The sequence below is a fragment of the Dipodomys merriami genome, unplaced genomic scaffold (genome assembly GCF_024711535.1).
Source record: "Dipodomys merriami isolate MVZ:Mamm:240054 unplaced genomic scaffold, mDipMer1.0.p SCAF_4, whole genome shotgun sequence".
NCBI classification, from domain to species: domain Eukaryota; kingdom Metazoa; phylum Chordata; class Mammalia; order Rodentia; family Heteromyidae; genus Dipodomys; species Dipodomys merriami.
Window position 1 is genome coordinate 93,270,613 of NW_027205603.1, and position 18,386 is coordinate 93,288,998.

Here is an 18,386-nt window from a genome sequence, read left to right on the forward strand (position 1 = left end):
ACATTTAAGCAAATACTCCAGTTTGAAGGGTCTCATACACATCCCACCATTTCACTACTCTCCACCCACCACCTTCTTAACCGGATACCACAGAGCACCATTGGAACTGAGTCTCATACACATCCCACCACTTTACCTCTCTACCCACCACCTTCTTAACTGGATACCAACAGAAAAGATTGGAACTGTTTTTTTCTCCTTGGTTATTATTTGCTGAGACAATTTGTTTCCTTCTTACTTCTACATTATGCTAGACTTCTTCAAATCTAAAGTTAGTTGTCATTACATTATTTTATGGAGTTAAGATATGTTTAAATTTAGTCAAGTTTTTTGTTCTGAATCTGAAACCTTCAAAGACTTTTCTTCCTACTGAGATATTTGTTTCTACATTGGTTCTAAAATTTAAAGAAACTGCCTCTACATCACCTGATTCTTGAACAATAACTTAAAATGCCGAAGTACAGGCTCCTCTTAATTTTTCCACTTGATTTGCTTCTAGGGTACTTTACCACTTTGAATACAGTAATCCACCATTCTACTGTGAATTTCAATTTCCTATTACTATTGAAAGTCTGAATTTTTCATTGGGGTCTAAACATTCTGTCTTGTTCTATAACCATTCAGCAGCATAAGACTTTCTTCTTCTGCCACTTATGAGAGCATGAGTTAAAAACTAAATGTGCTTCAAAAAAGTTATTAAGCTCAAAGATTGAGTCACTCAATATTTTATTAAACACAAAGTATACCTTTAGAATGAAGTGTTCCTTTGACATGTTTGTAAATAAAGAACATAACAGAACAATGTTAAACAAAAATATCTGCCATCTTTTTTTTTCTTTTTTTTTTTTGGGGGGGGGGGTGCTGGTCCTGAGGCTAGTTTTCTTAATAGTGAAAAAATTATTAGGGAAGAGCCACGAAAAGGACAATTATAGGGAATTCATTTAATTCACCTTGAATTAATTTTGGTTTCATTAATGTGTCAACTAAGAGTCATTCAGGGAGCTACTGTCTCATGCCTGTCATTCTAGCTATTTGGGAGGCTCAGACTGTTGGGATCAAAGTTCCAGGCCAGCCTAGACAAATCTTGAGACCTTTTTGCAACAAATTACTGGACGTGGTGATGTGCCTTTTATCCTAGATACCAGAAAGCTTACCATAGTTGGGTTGAACCTAGTTATGTGCCTACGTGGGAAAGAAGTCTCCGTCTCAAAAATAATGAGCCAAAATGAGGAGGAAAGAGTGCCTACTTACTAGCTCTTATGAGAACCTGAGTTTTCACCCAAGTACTGACAAAGAAAGAGGAGGGGGAAAAGGGAGAGAATTTCTTTTTTTGGTTGGTCATGGGGCTTGAACTCTGGGGCTGGGTACTGTCCCTCAGCTCTTCAGCTCAAGGGTAGCACTCAAGTGAGCAACAGAGCCACTTCCAGTTTTCTGGTTGTTGATTTGAGAGATGAGAGTCTCACAGACTTTCCTGCCCATGCTGGCTTTGAACCACGATCCTTAGACCCTGAGTAGCTATGATTATAGGCATGAGCCACCGATGCCCAGCTTAGAATTAATTGTAATATGAATGTCATACATACAACCATCCTTTTCAGATTTCAAGACACAAAAAGAAAGTTGTGTAGCCTACTGATGAGGTAATGAGTAGATTGATTAATAAATTAACTTGTTGGCTCCTCGAGCAAAGCAACAGGAGTCAGGATTTGAGTTCCACTGAGACAACATTACTAGCAAAAGACCATGAAAAGTGAAGGAAATCCGAAGCTTAAGGGATGGAAAAGTCTATAGTGCCTAAAAGGGAGACTGAACCCAAGTATGAAGAAACAATTACTATGAAGTGACAGACATGTGCGAATCAAGTGTACACACTTATCCTCGTGTGCATATTTAATACATAGAACAAACGCAGTGTGGTCACTCCATGGGGGTCAGAATCTTACTTCCACTCCTCTGGTGGGTGGGCGAGCTCATACTTCTCCCTCACACTGGAGACACCCATGTCCACGTGGAGCCAGTGTACCTCCTCCGACCGCAGGTGACTGAGGCGGAATCCATAGCAGGCCACATGCTTTACCTTGTGACTGTCCACTATCTTCTGAATGATGCCCTAGAACACACCCCCACAGAAATGACTGTTATAGACTGAAAAAACTATGTCTTCAGTTAATTGTCAAAAAAACAAGCATTAAATAAATTAATTTTTACAAAGGAATCAGTTTTCTCTAGTGCTTTTTATGAACAAAGAAAAGTTGTGTGAGAGAGAAGAAAAACAGAAAAACATGTTCTTTCCACTTATTTATTGGCAAACAGGCATATCATCAACTTAAAAAGACAATTCCACAACTGCACCATCACAAAAACCCCAAGCTATCAAAGCAGACATCCTTTGGCTCCCACTTTCTGAGGACTGAGCAAACGAAAGAATTATACTCTGACCCAAGGGGATAATATTTCCAAGGTCTTGCTGCAATATTCATACCACTTCTTTTATAAATCCATACATTCTGAAACATAAAATAAGGTCATACTTCTGCTGGCAGTAAAATAAACGTTCTCTGAATTATCTGAATCTAATCAATCTACAGCAATCTAAAATGTCCTACAACCTTCTGCTCCTCACACGTGTCCTGTAAGGCCAGAAGACATAGTTACTTTTGAATAGATCGTCAGATGAAATGGAATTCCTCCTGGGCTGTGGAAAGGTTAGCCTCAGCACTGACTCCTATCCTGTACCTGCCTTGATGAGGGAGTTTCCAAATGGGCCAAGTGTAGAGGACTCATGTGGAACTGGCCCGCTGCCTTCAATGTGGGAAGGCAGGTGAAGCACAACCCCCACACTCAAGTCTCTCAAGTGACTAAGGAATGTTCTTTGACTCATTTTCATTTTTAAAAAATTTTTGCACTGCTGGTGACAGAACACGGAGCCTAGTACGTACTCTGTAGGAATGGAAGGGGAAGGGGAAGGGGAGAGGAAGGGAAAGGAAAATGAGGAAATGGAAAAAGGGAATGGAGAAAAATAATCAAACCCGACAGAATGTAGTAGAGTAGTAATTGGACATGTGTTTAAAATATGCTGCTTGAGGGGCTGGGAATATGGCTTAGTGTAGAGTGCTTGCCTAACATGCATGAAGCCTAGGGTTCAATTCTTCAGTACCACATAAATAGAGAAAAGATGGAAGTAGCTCTGTGGCTCAAGTGGTAGAGTGCTAGCCTAGAGCAAAAGAAGCTCAGGGGCAGTGCCCAGCCCTGAGTTAAGCCGCAGGACTGGCAAAAAAAATAAAATAAAATAAAAATAAAATATACTGCTTACAACTCATCATTCTAGCTCTGCAGGCTCTGACAACCTAGTTTGGCAATACAGAACAATACTTGGCTACTCTGAAACCTCTATTTCTCTACTTTAGAAATATGAAAATTTCCAATTAAATTCTTCAGAAGATATTTTATAGAATTCTTTTTAGCTGACTAGTGGTGGCTTATTCCTGCAATCCTACCTATCCAGGTATCAGGTATCTGCCCAAAGCAGAAAAGGCCACAAAAGACTCATCTCCAAATAACAGTGAGGCTCAATTGGTAGACCACCAGCTGTTAGCTAGGAAGCCCTGTAAGAGTGTAAGGCTGTAAGGTTAAGTTCAGCACCTGCCCCCACTACCAAAAAAATAATTCTTTTTAAGGTAGAAAATTAAAGTCAATGTTCACATCACATTTTAATCTCAAACACTGAATGTATATACTCATTACTGGCAGATAAAAAATTTCCCCCTTTTTTTAGACGAGACAGAAAAGTGGGAATGGAAAACAAAATGGCTATAAACACCTTTATAGCTGTTGTCATTCATGTGTACAAGCACTGTACAGAAACAGACATGCTGGGTCAAAACCAAAAAAACCAAAACATTTTGTCAAGAACAAACTGGTATCCAACAAAAGCACACTAATTGTTCTTAACCCTTAAGGATATAAGCTGTCATTCACCTCATACTAATAATAAATGAAATCAGTCATTAAATGGTTAGCAATCTGGCAAACAAAACAAAAAACTAGAGCACTAGGAAGTCATATTCTCTTAGTAAGTTTTTTTTTGGTTGGTTGTGGCTTGAAGTCAGGGCCTGGCCACTGTTCCTGCACTTTCTTGCTCAAGGATAGCACCCTACCACTTTGAGTCACAGTTCCACTCTTGATTACTTATTAGTGATGTAAGGCCATAAGTTTGTGTCTAAATGATTTACTTGGTTCAGTTTGCTCATTTAGCTTTTATGTACTATACTGAAAAGCAAAATGGACCTTTGCCATTGTTGTGATGTAAGTCATGAGACCTTTCCTTCATGTTCATTCTATTCTGAATGTCTATGAGGCTACTGACAGAATTTCAGCAGAACAAACATATGATAATGAATATATGCAAATGAACATTAACTGTTCTGTGAGGAAGAAAGGGAGAGAACAGGGTGAAAAGGAATACGTGGTATTTTAAGCAATCTTCAGACGTTTTATTTTCAAGGTGGAAGACCTACTGGAAGCCACTTTATTGTTAACACCACTCACCCCATTACTTCCTCCTCAGACCAAGCTCCCATCCCACTGCCTTCTACACAAGCAGCATCTTTGTTTCCATGTGCTCCTACTCCAGACACTATTGGTGGGTAAGAAATTCAAGTGTCCCTACCTGTCTTTCTCTAACCAGATCTGCTCTGCTGAAAGCCTATCAAATTATCTAGCAACAACAAAACAAGACCAGAGCTCCAGATGCTGATCCTAAGAACCTGGCACAGAAATCAATCTGAACTTTCTCCAAGACAGAATTACTTTTGCCTGGGCTGGGAAGGTGGCTCAGTGGTAGAGCACTTGCCTTGTATGCATGAGGCCCTGGGTTCAATTCCTCAGCACCACATAAGCAAAAAGAAAAAAAGCCGGAAGTGGCGCTATGGCTCAAGTGGTAGAGTGCTAGCCTTGAACTGAAGAGCTGAGGGACAGCGCCCAGGCCCAGAGTTCAGGCCCCACGACAGGACCCAAAAAAAAAAAAAGAATTACGTTTGCCTCTTAAAGGCCTACTGACTGTACACATTCCTTTCAGCAGCTAAAACAAATCATCACATACGTGAAGTGTACTATGTTCCCATCTGGAGAGCACAGGTCCGAAAGGGTCTCAGTAGACTAAAATCAAGGTCATGCCTTCCCCAATTCAGCATCACATCTTGCAAACTCCCCACATGCGCAGGTTCTGGGGCTTAGAATGTGCATGTCTGTAGGGGTGGCCACCACCCTGTCTTCACCACCAGCTCCCTAAGGATGGTAATGAAGATTTTCTCTTCTTGATCTACTGTCTCATGTTCTCCGTGTGGTGTGGGGTGGGGTGGGGTGGGGTGGGGTGGGGTGGGGTGTGGGGTGTGAGGTGTGAGGTGTGTATGTCTGTGTTTGTTTGGTTTAGTCCTGGGGCTTGAATTCAAGACCTAGCCTGGATGCTGTCTGTGAATTTCTGTGCTCAAAGTTAGCACTCTACTCACACTTAACTCACAGCTCCACTTCCAGATTTTTTTGGTGCTTAATTGGAGATACGCATATCATAGACTTTCCTATCTGGATTGGCTTTGAAATGCAATCCTCAGATCTCAGCCTCTTGAGTAGCTAAGATTACAGGCATGAGCCACCAGTGCCATGGCAGTTCTGCTTCATAATAAAGCTTTTTCTCTGTTGTTCTTAAGACTTCCTCTGTTGAATAAGAACTGTGGAAGCAAGGTCCTGAGGAAGGGGTGAACCGCATCCTTTCTTATACCTTCATCATAATTATGCTTTTATTATACTTTTATTGTGCTATGTATTCTTTTAATTCACACTAGTTAACATCTTGTAAGACATTAAAAGCATTTAAACTATTAAATTACTATTAAAGCACTATGTAAACTGTTTACCACCTAGTTGGAAGAAAGGTCAATTTTTAAAAAATGGTTACAGCCAGACATTAGTGGCTCGTGCCTGTAATCCTAGCTATTCAGGAGGCTGACAGCTAAGAATCACAGTTTCAGCCTGGGCAGAAAGTCTGTGAGACTCTCATCTCCCATTAATTATCAAAAAGCTGGAAACAGTGCTATGGCTTAAAGTGCTAGAGCAGTAGTCTTGAGCCAAAAAGCTTAAGGATAGTACCCAGCTGTGAGTTCAAGTATCAGGACAAGAAAAGGAAAAAAAGTTACAATTAAAAAAATGGTGATTCTACAAATTCACAAACCCAGGGCCTTTATGCATGGAAGGCAAGTGCTCTACCACTGAGCAACACTCCTAGTCATTTTTACTTTATTTTGAGACAACAGATCACTCTATATTGCCCAAACTATTCCCAAACTTGTGATGCTTCTGCCTCAGCCTCCTGAGGAGCTAGAATTATGTATCTAGCTCTTATTAATATTTTGATGACAAAGAAGAGAGGAAGAAGGGAGGGAGAGGGGGAGAGGGAGAGGGGGAGAGAGAGAGAGGGAAAGAGAGAGTAGAGAGAGGGAGAGAGGGAGGGAGGGAGGGAAGGAGGGAGAGGGAGAGAAGGAGGGAGAGGGAGAGAGAGGTAAATTGAAGATGACATAGACTACTTAAGGCCTTGTGAGGTATGAGCAAAGAGAAGTAAAAGGAGATTCTAAGAGCTCTAAATGACTAACGATGCTATAATGCTTAGCCTGGAGCACTGGCTTCTTTGGACCAAGTGTAAAGAGGGAGAGAAATGAACAGGAGGGAGGGAGCTGGAGGGAGGTATACTATATGGAAGCTCTCAACTGCCAGAAGCTGAACAAAGCAGAACACCTGTAGAACAGATGTCTAGGACAAGAACAGGGAGGATAGGCATCCCAGAGACATACTGGGTTCAATTTCACACCATCACACAAAGCCAGTATTACAACAAAGCAAGTCACTCTGGTTTCTTGGTCTCCTAGTCATATACAAGTTTGCCTTACACTGAAGTCTATGAACTATGTAATGCCATTATGTCTAAAACATCCACTATATAATACCTTTATTTATCTTACCTAATTTTTGCTGTGCTGGTATTGAACACAGGACATCATGTATTCTAGGCAATCACTCTACCACTAAGTTACATCCCAAGCATTATATACTTAGCTTGTGAACAGTTTATTGCTAAAAAAAAAAAAAAATGCTGACAATTACCGGAACCTTCAGTGAATCTTTATCTTTTGGGCTAGCAGTCGTCTGACATTAAAACAGATTGCTCAGGTAAGGTTACTAATGGGGTGCCTGTGGAAATTTTTTCAATTTTTTTTATTACTATAAATTAGGTTTACTAGGTGGAGGGTGTTTCATTGTGGAATTTCCACTGTAGCCCTATCAAGGGGGAGAAGGGAAAAGGAGAATGACAGAGGAGTAAGACTGATAGAATATATTGTATACATATAAGAGAAAACTTCATTCCTCTAAAACAAGCACCTCCTCATTCATTAGTTCCATCAAAGATTCCCAGCCATCAAGTCCTATCCTTCAGGCTCTACTTTCAGTTCTAGTTCCTGTTATTTCCATCACATCTACAACTACTTGCTCCAGAGATCCTGAACGTCATCACACACAAGAGCTGTCAAGTATTAACTTTGTCCAGGCTCTGTCAATGCTGATGTTTTGGCCTCTGCCACCAATGTTCTCAAAAGCATCTACAATAGTAGGTTCCTTCCAGAAGGTCTCTAGTTTACTTGGCCCAATTGTAATTGAAGAGTCACTATCCACAGCAGCTGTGGTCTTACAAAGTAGATTGGCAAATGATTTAAGACATGGAAGTCAAAATGATTCCTGAGCTAGAGAGTGCACATTGTGCTTGCAACACAAATCATTATCATTCAAGCATTGCCCTAAGAGCTCTTGGGTGACCAACTACATTGTCAGTAAGTGGATACATTTTAAAAGGAATCACTTCCTATGCACAGTAGATCTCAAGATCGATTTGAAATATTCAGTAAACCATGTTACGAACAAATACGCTGTCATTCAGATTTTGTAATTTCATTTGAAAAACAGTCAATTTAGAATAATTCTTAAGGGCCCTAGAATTTTAAGAATGGTAGCTTCAATTAACTTCTAATCCGAGTCAGTTTGCTCTTTAAAGCCATTTAAAGCATCATTTTCTCTTCTTCAGCTATGAAAGTCCTAGACGGCATGGTAGCTCATTCCTATAATTCCGGCTACTCAGGAGGTAGAGGTTAGGAGGATCTTACTTTGTGACGATTCTGGGCAAAAACTTAGCAAAACCCTATCTCAAGAAATAAGGTGAGGCCGGGTGCTGGTGGCTCACACCTGTAATCCTAGCTGAGGCTGAGATCTGAGAATCATGGTTCAAAGCCAGCCGGGGCAAGAAAGGCCATGAGACTCTTATCTCCAATAAAGCACTCAGAAAACTGGAAGTGGTGCTATGGCTCAAGTGGTAGAGCACTAGCCTTGAGCTGAAAAGCTCAAGGACAGCACCCAGGCTGAGTTCAAGCTCCACAACCAATCCCCCCCCCCCAAAAAAAGAAAGAAGGTAAGGGTAGGAGTGGGGTGCTGTTTTATACCTGTCAACCTGGAAGGTATATATAGAAAAATCACAATCCAGGCTATCCTGGGCAAAAACTTCCAATAATAGCATCAAAGATCACTGATTGTATAAGGGGGGGAAAAATAAGAATTGGGGGCTGGGAAGTTGGCTCAGTGGTAGAGTGCTTGCCTTGCAAGCATGAGGCCCTGGGTTCGATTCCTCAATATCACATGAGCAGGGGGAAAAAAGCCGGAAGTGGCACTATGGCTCAAGTGGTAGGGCGCTAGCCTTGAGCTGAAGAGCTGAGGGACAGCGCCCAGGCCCAGAGTTAAAAAAAAAAAAAAAAAAAAATCTGGGATTAATGACATTCTTTCTTCCCAATAGGGGTTTCTTCCTGGAGAAGCATTTGGAATCTCCCCTATGTGACCATGGTTCTGAAGTACTTCTGCAATGTTTCTGGATGCCCACTTCTAATACTGAGCAAACTGGGTTAATCTGGCTATTCTGACGACAGCTATGACCAAGCTGAGTGCAGTTTGCAAGCACAAGTGCCTGAGCAGTTGAAGGACAAACTACAGCAGCCTGACAGCACTTCTTAGTAATCATGGTTGGATGCACAAACTATTCCCCAATTTTGGTGGTGCTTGGGAAGCCAATTATTCAGGTGAGGCTCTCTGTGCAAACGGAAAGCACCCATATCACACCATTTCATAGATGCCAACATGAGGAAGCAGGAGGCTTCCTCAGACTGAGGGGTTGTACTGGAAGATAGAGAAGGTCTTCAATCTGGGGGCAAAGTATACCTAAGGCCTAAAAACCTGCCCCTGCTAACTCCAGACGCTGAAATGAGTATTACTGCACTGCTAAGGTACTGGAAACTTAATGTATAAACTGTGAGGTCCTATGAATCCTTTCAGCAATCAAATTAACTGGCACATTTTTTAATAGTAAAATTAAAGTATGAGAAACAAAATTTCTATAATGAAATGATATTTTCATTGAGAAAAAATTTCAACTCCTTCAAAAGGTTTTGGTCTTCTGATACCTACTATGTCTATAGAGCACAACTTCCAGTAAAAATGTAATTCTAGAAGTTGGAGGCATGGCTCAGTTGCGCTAGCCAATGAGCAAAAGCAACAAATACTGAGTTCAAGTCCCAGTTTTGGACCAAAAGAATATAAATATATATAATGAAAGCCATATAATACTAAAACAGCCACATAATACTAAAACTAGCAGTTACATTAACAGTAGTAAGAAAGACGTTAATTTAATGCTTACAGTTTAGCCAAGTATATACCAAAAGTACTATCTTTTCCACGAGTAATCCTAGGAAATTGATGAAATATGTTGCACTCCTTTCTTATACTATCTTTGAAAGTATGTTTTTATTTTTTTTTTTGGCTCATGTCAATTCACATGAGACATTCACGTTCTCAAAACCCACAAGGCTAACAGGACAGGTTATAGCTGTAGTTACTAACTCAGTAACTTTGATACTGTTTCAGAAGTGGCTGGGATAGCTTTCCCATTTCCTTCTGCAGAAAGACTACACTAACTTACCTTTCTGTCCTAGATTCACCCATCTTCAAGGCTTCCCATTTCTTAAACTTCACACCTTCCTTACTGTGCCCTCACACTTCTTGTGAGAAATTCTTTGAGAGAAAGATGTCTTAAACATGTCCTTTAGTGCTATTGTTCACGTGTACAAAATACTGCATTACTTGTAATGCTAGTCTCTTAGGAGGCTAAGATCTAAGGATCATGGACCAAAGCCAGGCCAGGCAGGGAAATACATGAGTCTCTTATTTCCAATTGAGCAATAAAAATCCAGAAGTGGAGCTTTGTGGCTCAAGTGGTAAAGTACAAAAAAACTCAGGGATAGCATCTAGGCCCTAAGTTCAAGTCCAGACACACAACTCTGTGTCTTTGTCTGACACACACACACACACACACACACACACACACACACACACACACACACACACACACACACACACACACACACACACACACACACACACACACACACACACACACTGTGGCTCAAGTGGTAAAGTGCAAAAAAAAACTCAGGGATAGCATCTAGGCCCTAAGTTCAAGTCCAGACACACAACTCTGTGTCTTTGTCTGACATACACACACACAACTCTGTGTCTTTGTCTGACATACACACACACAGACACACACAACTCTGTGTCTTTGTCTCTCACACACACACACACACACACACACACACACACACACACACACACACACACACACACACACACACACACACACACACACACCGTATTTTACAATGCCACAGCATGGAAGCATTTAATGGGAGTAGATTCTGAGTAACACTCAATCTTCCATCACAGTAACACAGTGACTGTTTTATTTTTCTGCTTTAGGATGAAAATCAACTAATAGGAATATTAAATTGCAAACACTTATTAGTTACTATGAAATAAAAAATTTGACTTTTGACCACAAACATTTTCTCATGCTGCCTTCACAAAAGTTTAATACTTGTGTTCACATAACCTATGTCTCTGCATCTGATGAAGGCTGATGAAGGTAAAACTCAGTAACCACCTCCCCCACTCCACAACAGGTCTCTCAGGTGTACAAAATCTGAACTGAAACTGTGGCACAGTAAACTACCTGATACACTAAGTCTAGAACAATTACTACTTGTCAACTTCATATTATTTTAAAGGTTTCTCTCCTATACAGCTCGTTCAATGTTTTCCAAAGTTGAAGCAAGGTGTTTGAATGGGTTTCTTCCTTCAAGGTAGTAGATCTTTATAGATTAGAACATTCTCTAGAAGCCCCTAACAGTTCTTCATTATGAATTTTCTAATTAACATTATAGTAGAATACTTGTAGCCAACCTTTCTAAGTGACCCTCCAGCAGTCTATTTCCAGAAAGAGGTCCTTCAACGCTTCCCTAAAGCAAGAGGTCCCCTGAGATATACACCAAGTTCAGTTTTCTGAGGTCCCAGTGCTACCTGCTCGTGCCTGATTTTAGAAAACACAGGTCACCTTTTCCTGCTCCTCTCCCTATGTCTCTATCACTGGCTTTCATTCCCCCTCCCAAAACCGAGGACCGGTGCCAACTTCTCCATTTAGGTGCTTTGCCTTCAGGATTCCCAGCAACTGGGTCAATCTCCAGTGAAGTATTCCACACTGGGCTGTCATTACAAGCATGACTGTCTCTAGGCTTTAATGTGACTTTACTATGGTTTGGATGTTGAAGTCCCCCAAAGATCCATTTGAATCCCAGGTGATGTTCTTGGAAGCTTTTATGAGGCAGGGCCTAGTGATAGGTCCTTAGGTTAACTGCTATGCCCCTGAAAAAGGATTGTAAGATCTCAGTCTTCTCTATCTGCTTCCTGGCTCTGAGCCAGGATGATCTCCTAGATCTCTCCCTAGAGGCTCAAAAGCAGTGGGGCCATTCTATAAAGGATTGGAAAGCCCAAAATCCATAAGCCAAAATAAACACTTTTTTTTTGTGGGTTACAGAACTTGAACTTGGGTCTGGGTGCTATCCCCGAGCTCTTTTGCTCAAGGCTAGCACTCTATTACTTTCAGCCACAGCACCACTTCCAGTATTTGAGAGGTTAATTGGAGATAAGAGTCTCGTGGATTTTTCTGCCTGGGCTGGCTTTGACTCCCAAGTAGCGAGGACTAGAGCCATGAATCACTTGCACCCTGCAAACCTTTTCTTTTAATAAGCTAATTGCCTCAGGAATTTGAGGTGACCAAAAGCTAATTCAGACAGACCTTCCATGTTCCCACAGCTTACCTAGTGTCTGGCATGTATTATACATTCAATCATTTCTTTAAAAACAAAAAAACAAAAAGCATCCTGCCAGGTGCTGGTAGCTCAAGGCTGTAACCAAACCTACCCAGGAGGCTGAAATCTGAGGATCAAGCTGAGAAGCCAACCCAAGCAGAAAAGTGCATGAGACTCTCAAATCCAGTTAAGGCCAAAAAACCAGAAATGAAGCTGTGGCTTAAGTAGTAGAAATAACAGCCTTGAACAAAAATAGCATAGGGACATTGCTCAGGCACTGAGTTCAAGCTCCAGGATCAGCATATGTACAAAAAGCTTCTATCAGGAGGTATGCAAACACCTCTAAAATTACACCTTCTAGAAAACTATTTTCTTATTTTCTATTAATAGCTATTTTATTACTTGAAGGAAAGATGGAAGGATGGAAGGAAGGAAAAGTAATGGCATTATATGACTAAAATGTAATTCAGTTATTATTTTCTGGTCAGTCACATGTTAGCAATGTTTTCCCCCTCAAATGCTAGGGCTAGAGTCCTTAGCTTGTAGGGCTTCCTACATGCTAGGCAAGTACTCTACTACTAAACTATATCCCAGCCCCTCAGGCATATTAAATAAATTCTATAAAGAAAAAGCTGGTATCCCTGTACTGTGGATGGTTCTCAGTTACTTATCTTAATCTTCAATGTGCCATTAAAATGTCACCAAGTACATGCACATCAAAGGCGCCGCACGAGAAGTAGTACTCACCCTCACATCAGTAGCATCTCCATGTCTAATAATACTGGCCCAGGTGGTTGGCTCACTATTGCTTTCAAAATAATGAAAGACCTTTAATACTCGCTCCATCGCACCAGGAGAACGTTCCATACCAGTACCCAGGTGAGTCTTAGTACTTGAACTTGGTGTATGATTCAAGTTTGGGTCAAGGTAAGCAGCTGCCATTCTTTTGCTAGATGCTAGGTATCTGTCATATTCTGTTAAGAGAAAAAAAGATTTTTACTGTACAATATTTGAAACTTATAATCCTAATATGATGCTAATATTTTTGTTACCAAGTTTTCTCTGTCCACACACATCATATGTATAAGTAGTGTGAAATACATAATCATTGTGTCTCTTCAACTCAGTATCTGATAATAAATTTCTGTTAAATAATTTGTTAAAACACCAGGACTCCTATACTAACTATGTCAAAATTCACTGTATTATTTACAAAAAATGTGACTTTAACATCCCTCCTCTTTTTTTTTTGTAGGTCCTAGGGCTTGAACTCTGGGCCTGGGCGCTGTCCCTCAGCTCTTCAGCTCAAAGCTAGTGCTCTACCACTTGAGTCATAGAGCCATTGCTGATTTTCTGAGTGGTTTATTGGAGATAAGAGCTTCACAGAGTTTCCTGCCCTGGCTGGCTTTGAACCAGGATCCTCAAATCTCAGCCTCTTGAGTAGCTAGGATTACAGGCGTCAGCTACCAATGCCCAGCTATCCCTCCTCATTTTTATCCAGTCTTTACTTCTTTGGAAAAACCTCACCGCAGAGCCCAATTTGTTAATTTGCTGCTTTAAGATATCATTTCTTCAAAAGGAGTCCACAGTCTCCCTCTCTCTACAGAGGGAAGCTACATGCAGTGGAGGATGCCTGTTTGGGATAACACCAATACAGAAGCCTAAAAGTAGGATCTTAGCCCTAGCATCTATCTGCCTGGGCAGGAAATGAGACCTTATCCTAAAAATATCAAGTGCAACATAAGGCTGAGTGCATTGCTCAGCAGTATCAAATGCCTAGGGAGCTCAAGGGCCTGGGTTCAAATCCCTAGTACTGCAAAAACAAAAACATTATAATCAAAACAAAGTCCTCCCACTCAGTCAAATCAGTGTTTAACAAGAAAATCAAGACAAAAAAAAAAAAAAAAACGGAAAACAAAAATCAAAAAAGCACAAACAACTGCATTTATCCAAGCCTGATGAGAAACAGCATGGTAAGACTAAAACTCAGAGAGAAAAAGCAAAACTCCAAACAATGTTATAAGGCACCTAAGAGCTGCCTCTCCTGTGCTCAGAGGCAGAAAAAAAGAGTCAAGAAAAGGTACAACACAGAGCCACCAGCAGTTTTGTCAGGAAGGAACAATATAGGAAAGGGCAGAAGAGGGGCTCAGGAGACAGGAATCAGCCTTCTGGACTTCAAAGTTTGCATGAAGAACACATAGTACAGAGCAGGGCCCTTTGTGCCTGGAACCTGGCTGGCCTCTGCTAGACCCATCAAGTGCTGGATTGTAGCCGGGCCCCATCTGATCTACTTTAGCAAGGAAAGACGGCACCAACCCCAAAACATTTCCTTTTAGTAAAACCAAAATAATTATGACAATGGGGGGGGGGGGAAGAGGACAAAAACAACCCTCAAAGACCTGTCCAGAAAAAAAAAATCAGAAAAATACATATGCCATTACATATACCATGGGGGGGGGGGGGGGAATCCTTAATGCATTTGGAAATTCTTTAAAATGTAATAAAAATTAAGCAAAAGTAGACAACACTGGTGGAGCAAAACTAAGAGGTAATAACAGCCATAACACAATAAGTAGAAAACTGGATTAGGGAGGCCAAATGTGGGCTTAGATGAGCCTCTGTCCCAAATTAAACTTTGTCTTAAGGAATAAAAAGATCTAACATGTTGGAGGCCACTCAACAGGTCAACATCTATCACATGGCTAACAGTTACACTACACAGTGTACATCTACAGTGTACCTGTATGTGAATGTTCCCAGCAACATATTCAAGACATCTATAAAGTAAAAACAATCTAAATGGCCATCACTAGATGAACTAGATAAATAAAAGTGATAAACTAGATAAACAAATGTGATCACTAGATGAACTAGATAAACAAATCCAATCCTGAAACATTGTAAATACTGAGGGGAAGCTGGGTTGTGTTGGCTCATACCTGCAATCCTAGCTACTCAGAAGGCTGAGATCTGGCTCAAGGCCAGCCTAGGCAGGAAAGGCTGTGAGACTCTCATCGCCAATAAACTCCTCAGAAAAAGCCAGGAGTGGTGCCTTGGCTCAAGTGGTAGAGTACTAACTTTGAGGAACAGTGCCTAGGCCCTGCGCTCAAGCTCTAGAATGAGTGCACATACACACAAAAGAGGAGTGAAGTGCCAGCACAATCTACCTGATGAACCAAGGGGGTGTTACCCAGGGAAGCCAGGCGTGGAAGCCACAAATTGTATTTATGACTACAATTCTATCACAGTCCCAAAGAAGCCAGTCTATAAAAACAGAAAAAAAATCACTAGCTACCAGAAGCTAGGAAGACAAGAGTTGGGAATGACTGGGGGTAGGTAAGGAACTTCTTTGGGAAGAGTAGAAGTGTTCTGGAATTAGACAATGGATATGGTTACATAACATTATTAATATACTAAATAGCCTTCAATTTACACTCTGAATTGGTGAAAATGACAAATTTATATCATGAGATTTTAACTAAAAGTACAAGCATAAAAATCTGTTGAATTATTTTAAAAACAAAAATAAAGAATAAACAGAAAAACAAAGGGTGCAAGAAAACAAGCTATAAGGTATGTTGCTGGTAGGAATGCAAACTGGTGTGTTTTTTTTTTTTTTTTTGGGTCCGGTCATGGGGCCTGAACTCTGGGCCTGGGCCAGCTCAAAGCTAATGCTCTACCACTTGAGCCACAGCGCCACTTCCAGCTTTTTTCTTTTTGCTTATGTGGTGCTGAGGAATCAAACCCAGGACCTCAGGCATGCAAAGCAAGCGCTCTACCACTGTGCCACCTTCCCAGCCCCAACTGGGGTGATTTTTGAGGGGAACTTAGTAATACCTAACAAAACAACATGTGCTTTTTATCTTTATTACTCGGCAATTCCACCATTAAGAATTAACCACAGAGCTTAGCCAACTTGGCCTAACTGAAAGTGACATTATGCCCAGCAGAATACATAATTTCTACCAGTACACATCAAATATTTGCTAAAGTTGGCTAGATGCTAGGTGTAAGAGTAGATTCAGGGCTGGGAATGTAGCTTAGTGGTAGAGTGCTTGCTTAGCATGCATGAAGCCCTGGGTTCCATTCCTCAGTACACATAAAGAGAAAAGGCCAGAAGTGTCACTGTGGCTCAGGGACAGTCCTCAGACTAGCATGCATAGATAGATAGATAGATAGATAGATAGATAGATAGACAGATAGACAGACAGACAGACAGACAGACAGACAGACAGACAGACAGATAGATAAATAGATAGATAGATAGATAGATAGATAGATAGACAGACAGACAGACAGACAGACAGACAGACAGACAGACAGACAGACAGACAGACAGACAGACAGACATCAAAAAACTAAAATTAGGGGCTGGGTAGGTGGCTCAGTGGTAGAGTGTTTGCCTTGCAGCACCACATAAGCAGAAAAAGTCGGAAGTGGCGCTGTGGCTCAAGTGGTAGAGAGCTAGCCTTGAGCTGAAGAGCTGAGGGACAGAGCCCAGGCCCAGAGTTCAAGCCCCACAGCCAACCAAAGAGGGGAGGGGAGGGGAGGGGAGGGGAGGGGAGGGGAGGGGAGGGGAGGAAGGAGGGGAGGGGAGGAAGGAGGAAAAGAAGGAAGGAAGGAAGGAAAGTTCATGATGAGAACTAGATCTTGCTTGTCTAGAAATTAAACAACGAAGTTCAAATAATGCCTCAGTCACAAATGAACTCTTCGAAGTAAAAGATAACAATGAAATGAATTGCTGGGTGATGGTGGCTCACATTTGTAATCCCTAGCTACTATGGAGTCTGAGATCTGAGGATAGTTCAAAGCCAGCTCTGGCAGGAAAAGTCTTTGATGAGATTTTTTTTTTTGGGGGGGGGGGGGTCAGTCGTGGGCTTGAACCCAGGGCCTGGAATTGTCCCTGAGCTCTTTCACTCAAGGCTAGCACTGTACCACTTTGAGCCACAGCTCCACTTTCGGTTTTCTGGTGGTTAACTGGAGATAAGAGTCTCACAGACTTTCTTGCCTGAGCTAACTTTGAACTGTGATTCTCAGATCTCAGCCTCCTGAGTAGCTAGGATTACAGGTGTGAGCAATAGCTCCCTGTCTTTGAGACTATGTCCAGTCTTACCTTACTTATAAACACAGACGGGTTAAAATCCACACAGTTCTCCCCCATGGTATAACCCCTGTTTTCACTGTATTTGATGTTGGTATAATTTGTGGAGGGGAAGAGAAAAAAACAATTGTTTAAATAGGGATATAGGTGGACCTATTGCAACAATGAGATGTACAAGATGTTATGTCGAAAAATGAACTTTAGGGGCTGGGAAGGTGGCAGAGTGGCAGAGTGCTTGCCTTGCATGCATGAGGCCCTGGGTTCGATTCCTCAGCACCACATAAGCAAAAAGAAAAAAGCTGGAAGTGGCGCTGTGGCTCAAGTGGTAGAGCACTAGCTTTGAGCTGAAGAGCTGAGGGACAGCGCCCAGGCCCAGAGTTCAGGCCTCACAACTGGACCCCCCCCCAAAAAAAAAAAAAAAACAAACAGAAAAATGAACTTTACAACTTTGGTGCTGGGTGGGGGGTGGGGGAGGGAGTTATGGGGGGCGGGGCGGGGAGAGGGGAAGGGAATGGGAAGGGATGGTAAGGGGAAACAAAGGAGGAGGCAACTTGATAATATACTCATTACCTAGCTCATGTAATTGTAACCCCTCTGTATGGTATTTTCACAATAAAAAAATCACTTAAAATATGTGTACATAAAGTATACATATCTAACAACACCATTTAGAAGCTGAAAATTTCAAGTTGTTTCACTTACAAGAGTAATAAAATTTAAAAAAAAATAACCAATCCTTTAAATGAGGTTGGAGGCACAGTTTCATTGGTAGAGCACCAGCCAATGTGTGAAAGTATCAAGTATGAGCTCAAGTACACATCTTGGACATTAATAAAATTAGTACACCTCTAGTGAGGCCAATTAAGTACAAAAAAGGAAGACAAACTAGCATTATCAGAATAAAGAAAAAGGGATCAGAAAATACTAAAGATAATCAGAGACAATTAGATAAGACCTGAGACCATTAACATATTTTAATATTTTTATTAATGAGATTA

The 18,386-nt window shown here is 41.2% G+C and overlaps 1 protein-coding gene across 11 annotated transcripts in view; it reads right to left on the reverse strand.

Moving 5' to 3' along the window:
- Ptk2 (protein tyrosine kinase 2) overlaps positions 1 to 18,386 on the reverse strand; it is a 248,044-nt gene that overhangs the window by 145,859 nt on the left and 83,799 nt on the right. For all 11 annotated transcript variants that reach the window (XM_069991475.1, XM_069991474.1, XM_069991473.1 and 8 more), the window contains 2 exons: positions 13,035 to 13,261; positions 1,944 to 2,110 (listed from right to left, as the gene is read on the reverse strand). In XM_069991475.1, coding sequence (XP_069847576.1) covers positions 1,944 to 2,110; positions 13,035 to 13,229 — 362 coding nt within the window. In that variant the 5' untranslated portion in view covers positions 13,230 to 13,261. The remainder of the gene's footprint in view (positions 1 to 1,943; positions 2,111 to 13,034; positions 13,262 to 18,386) is intronic.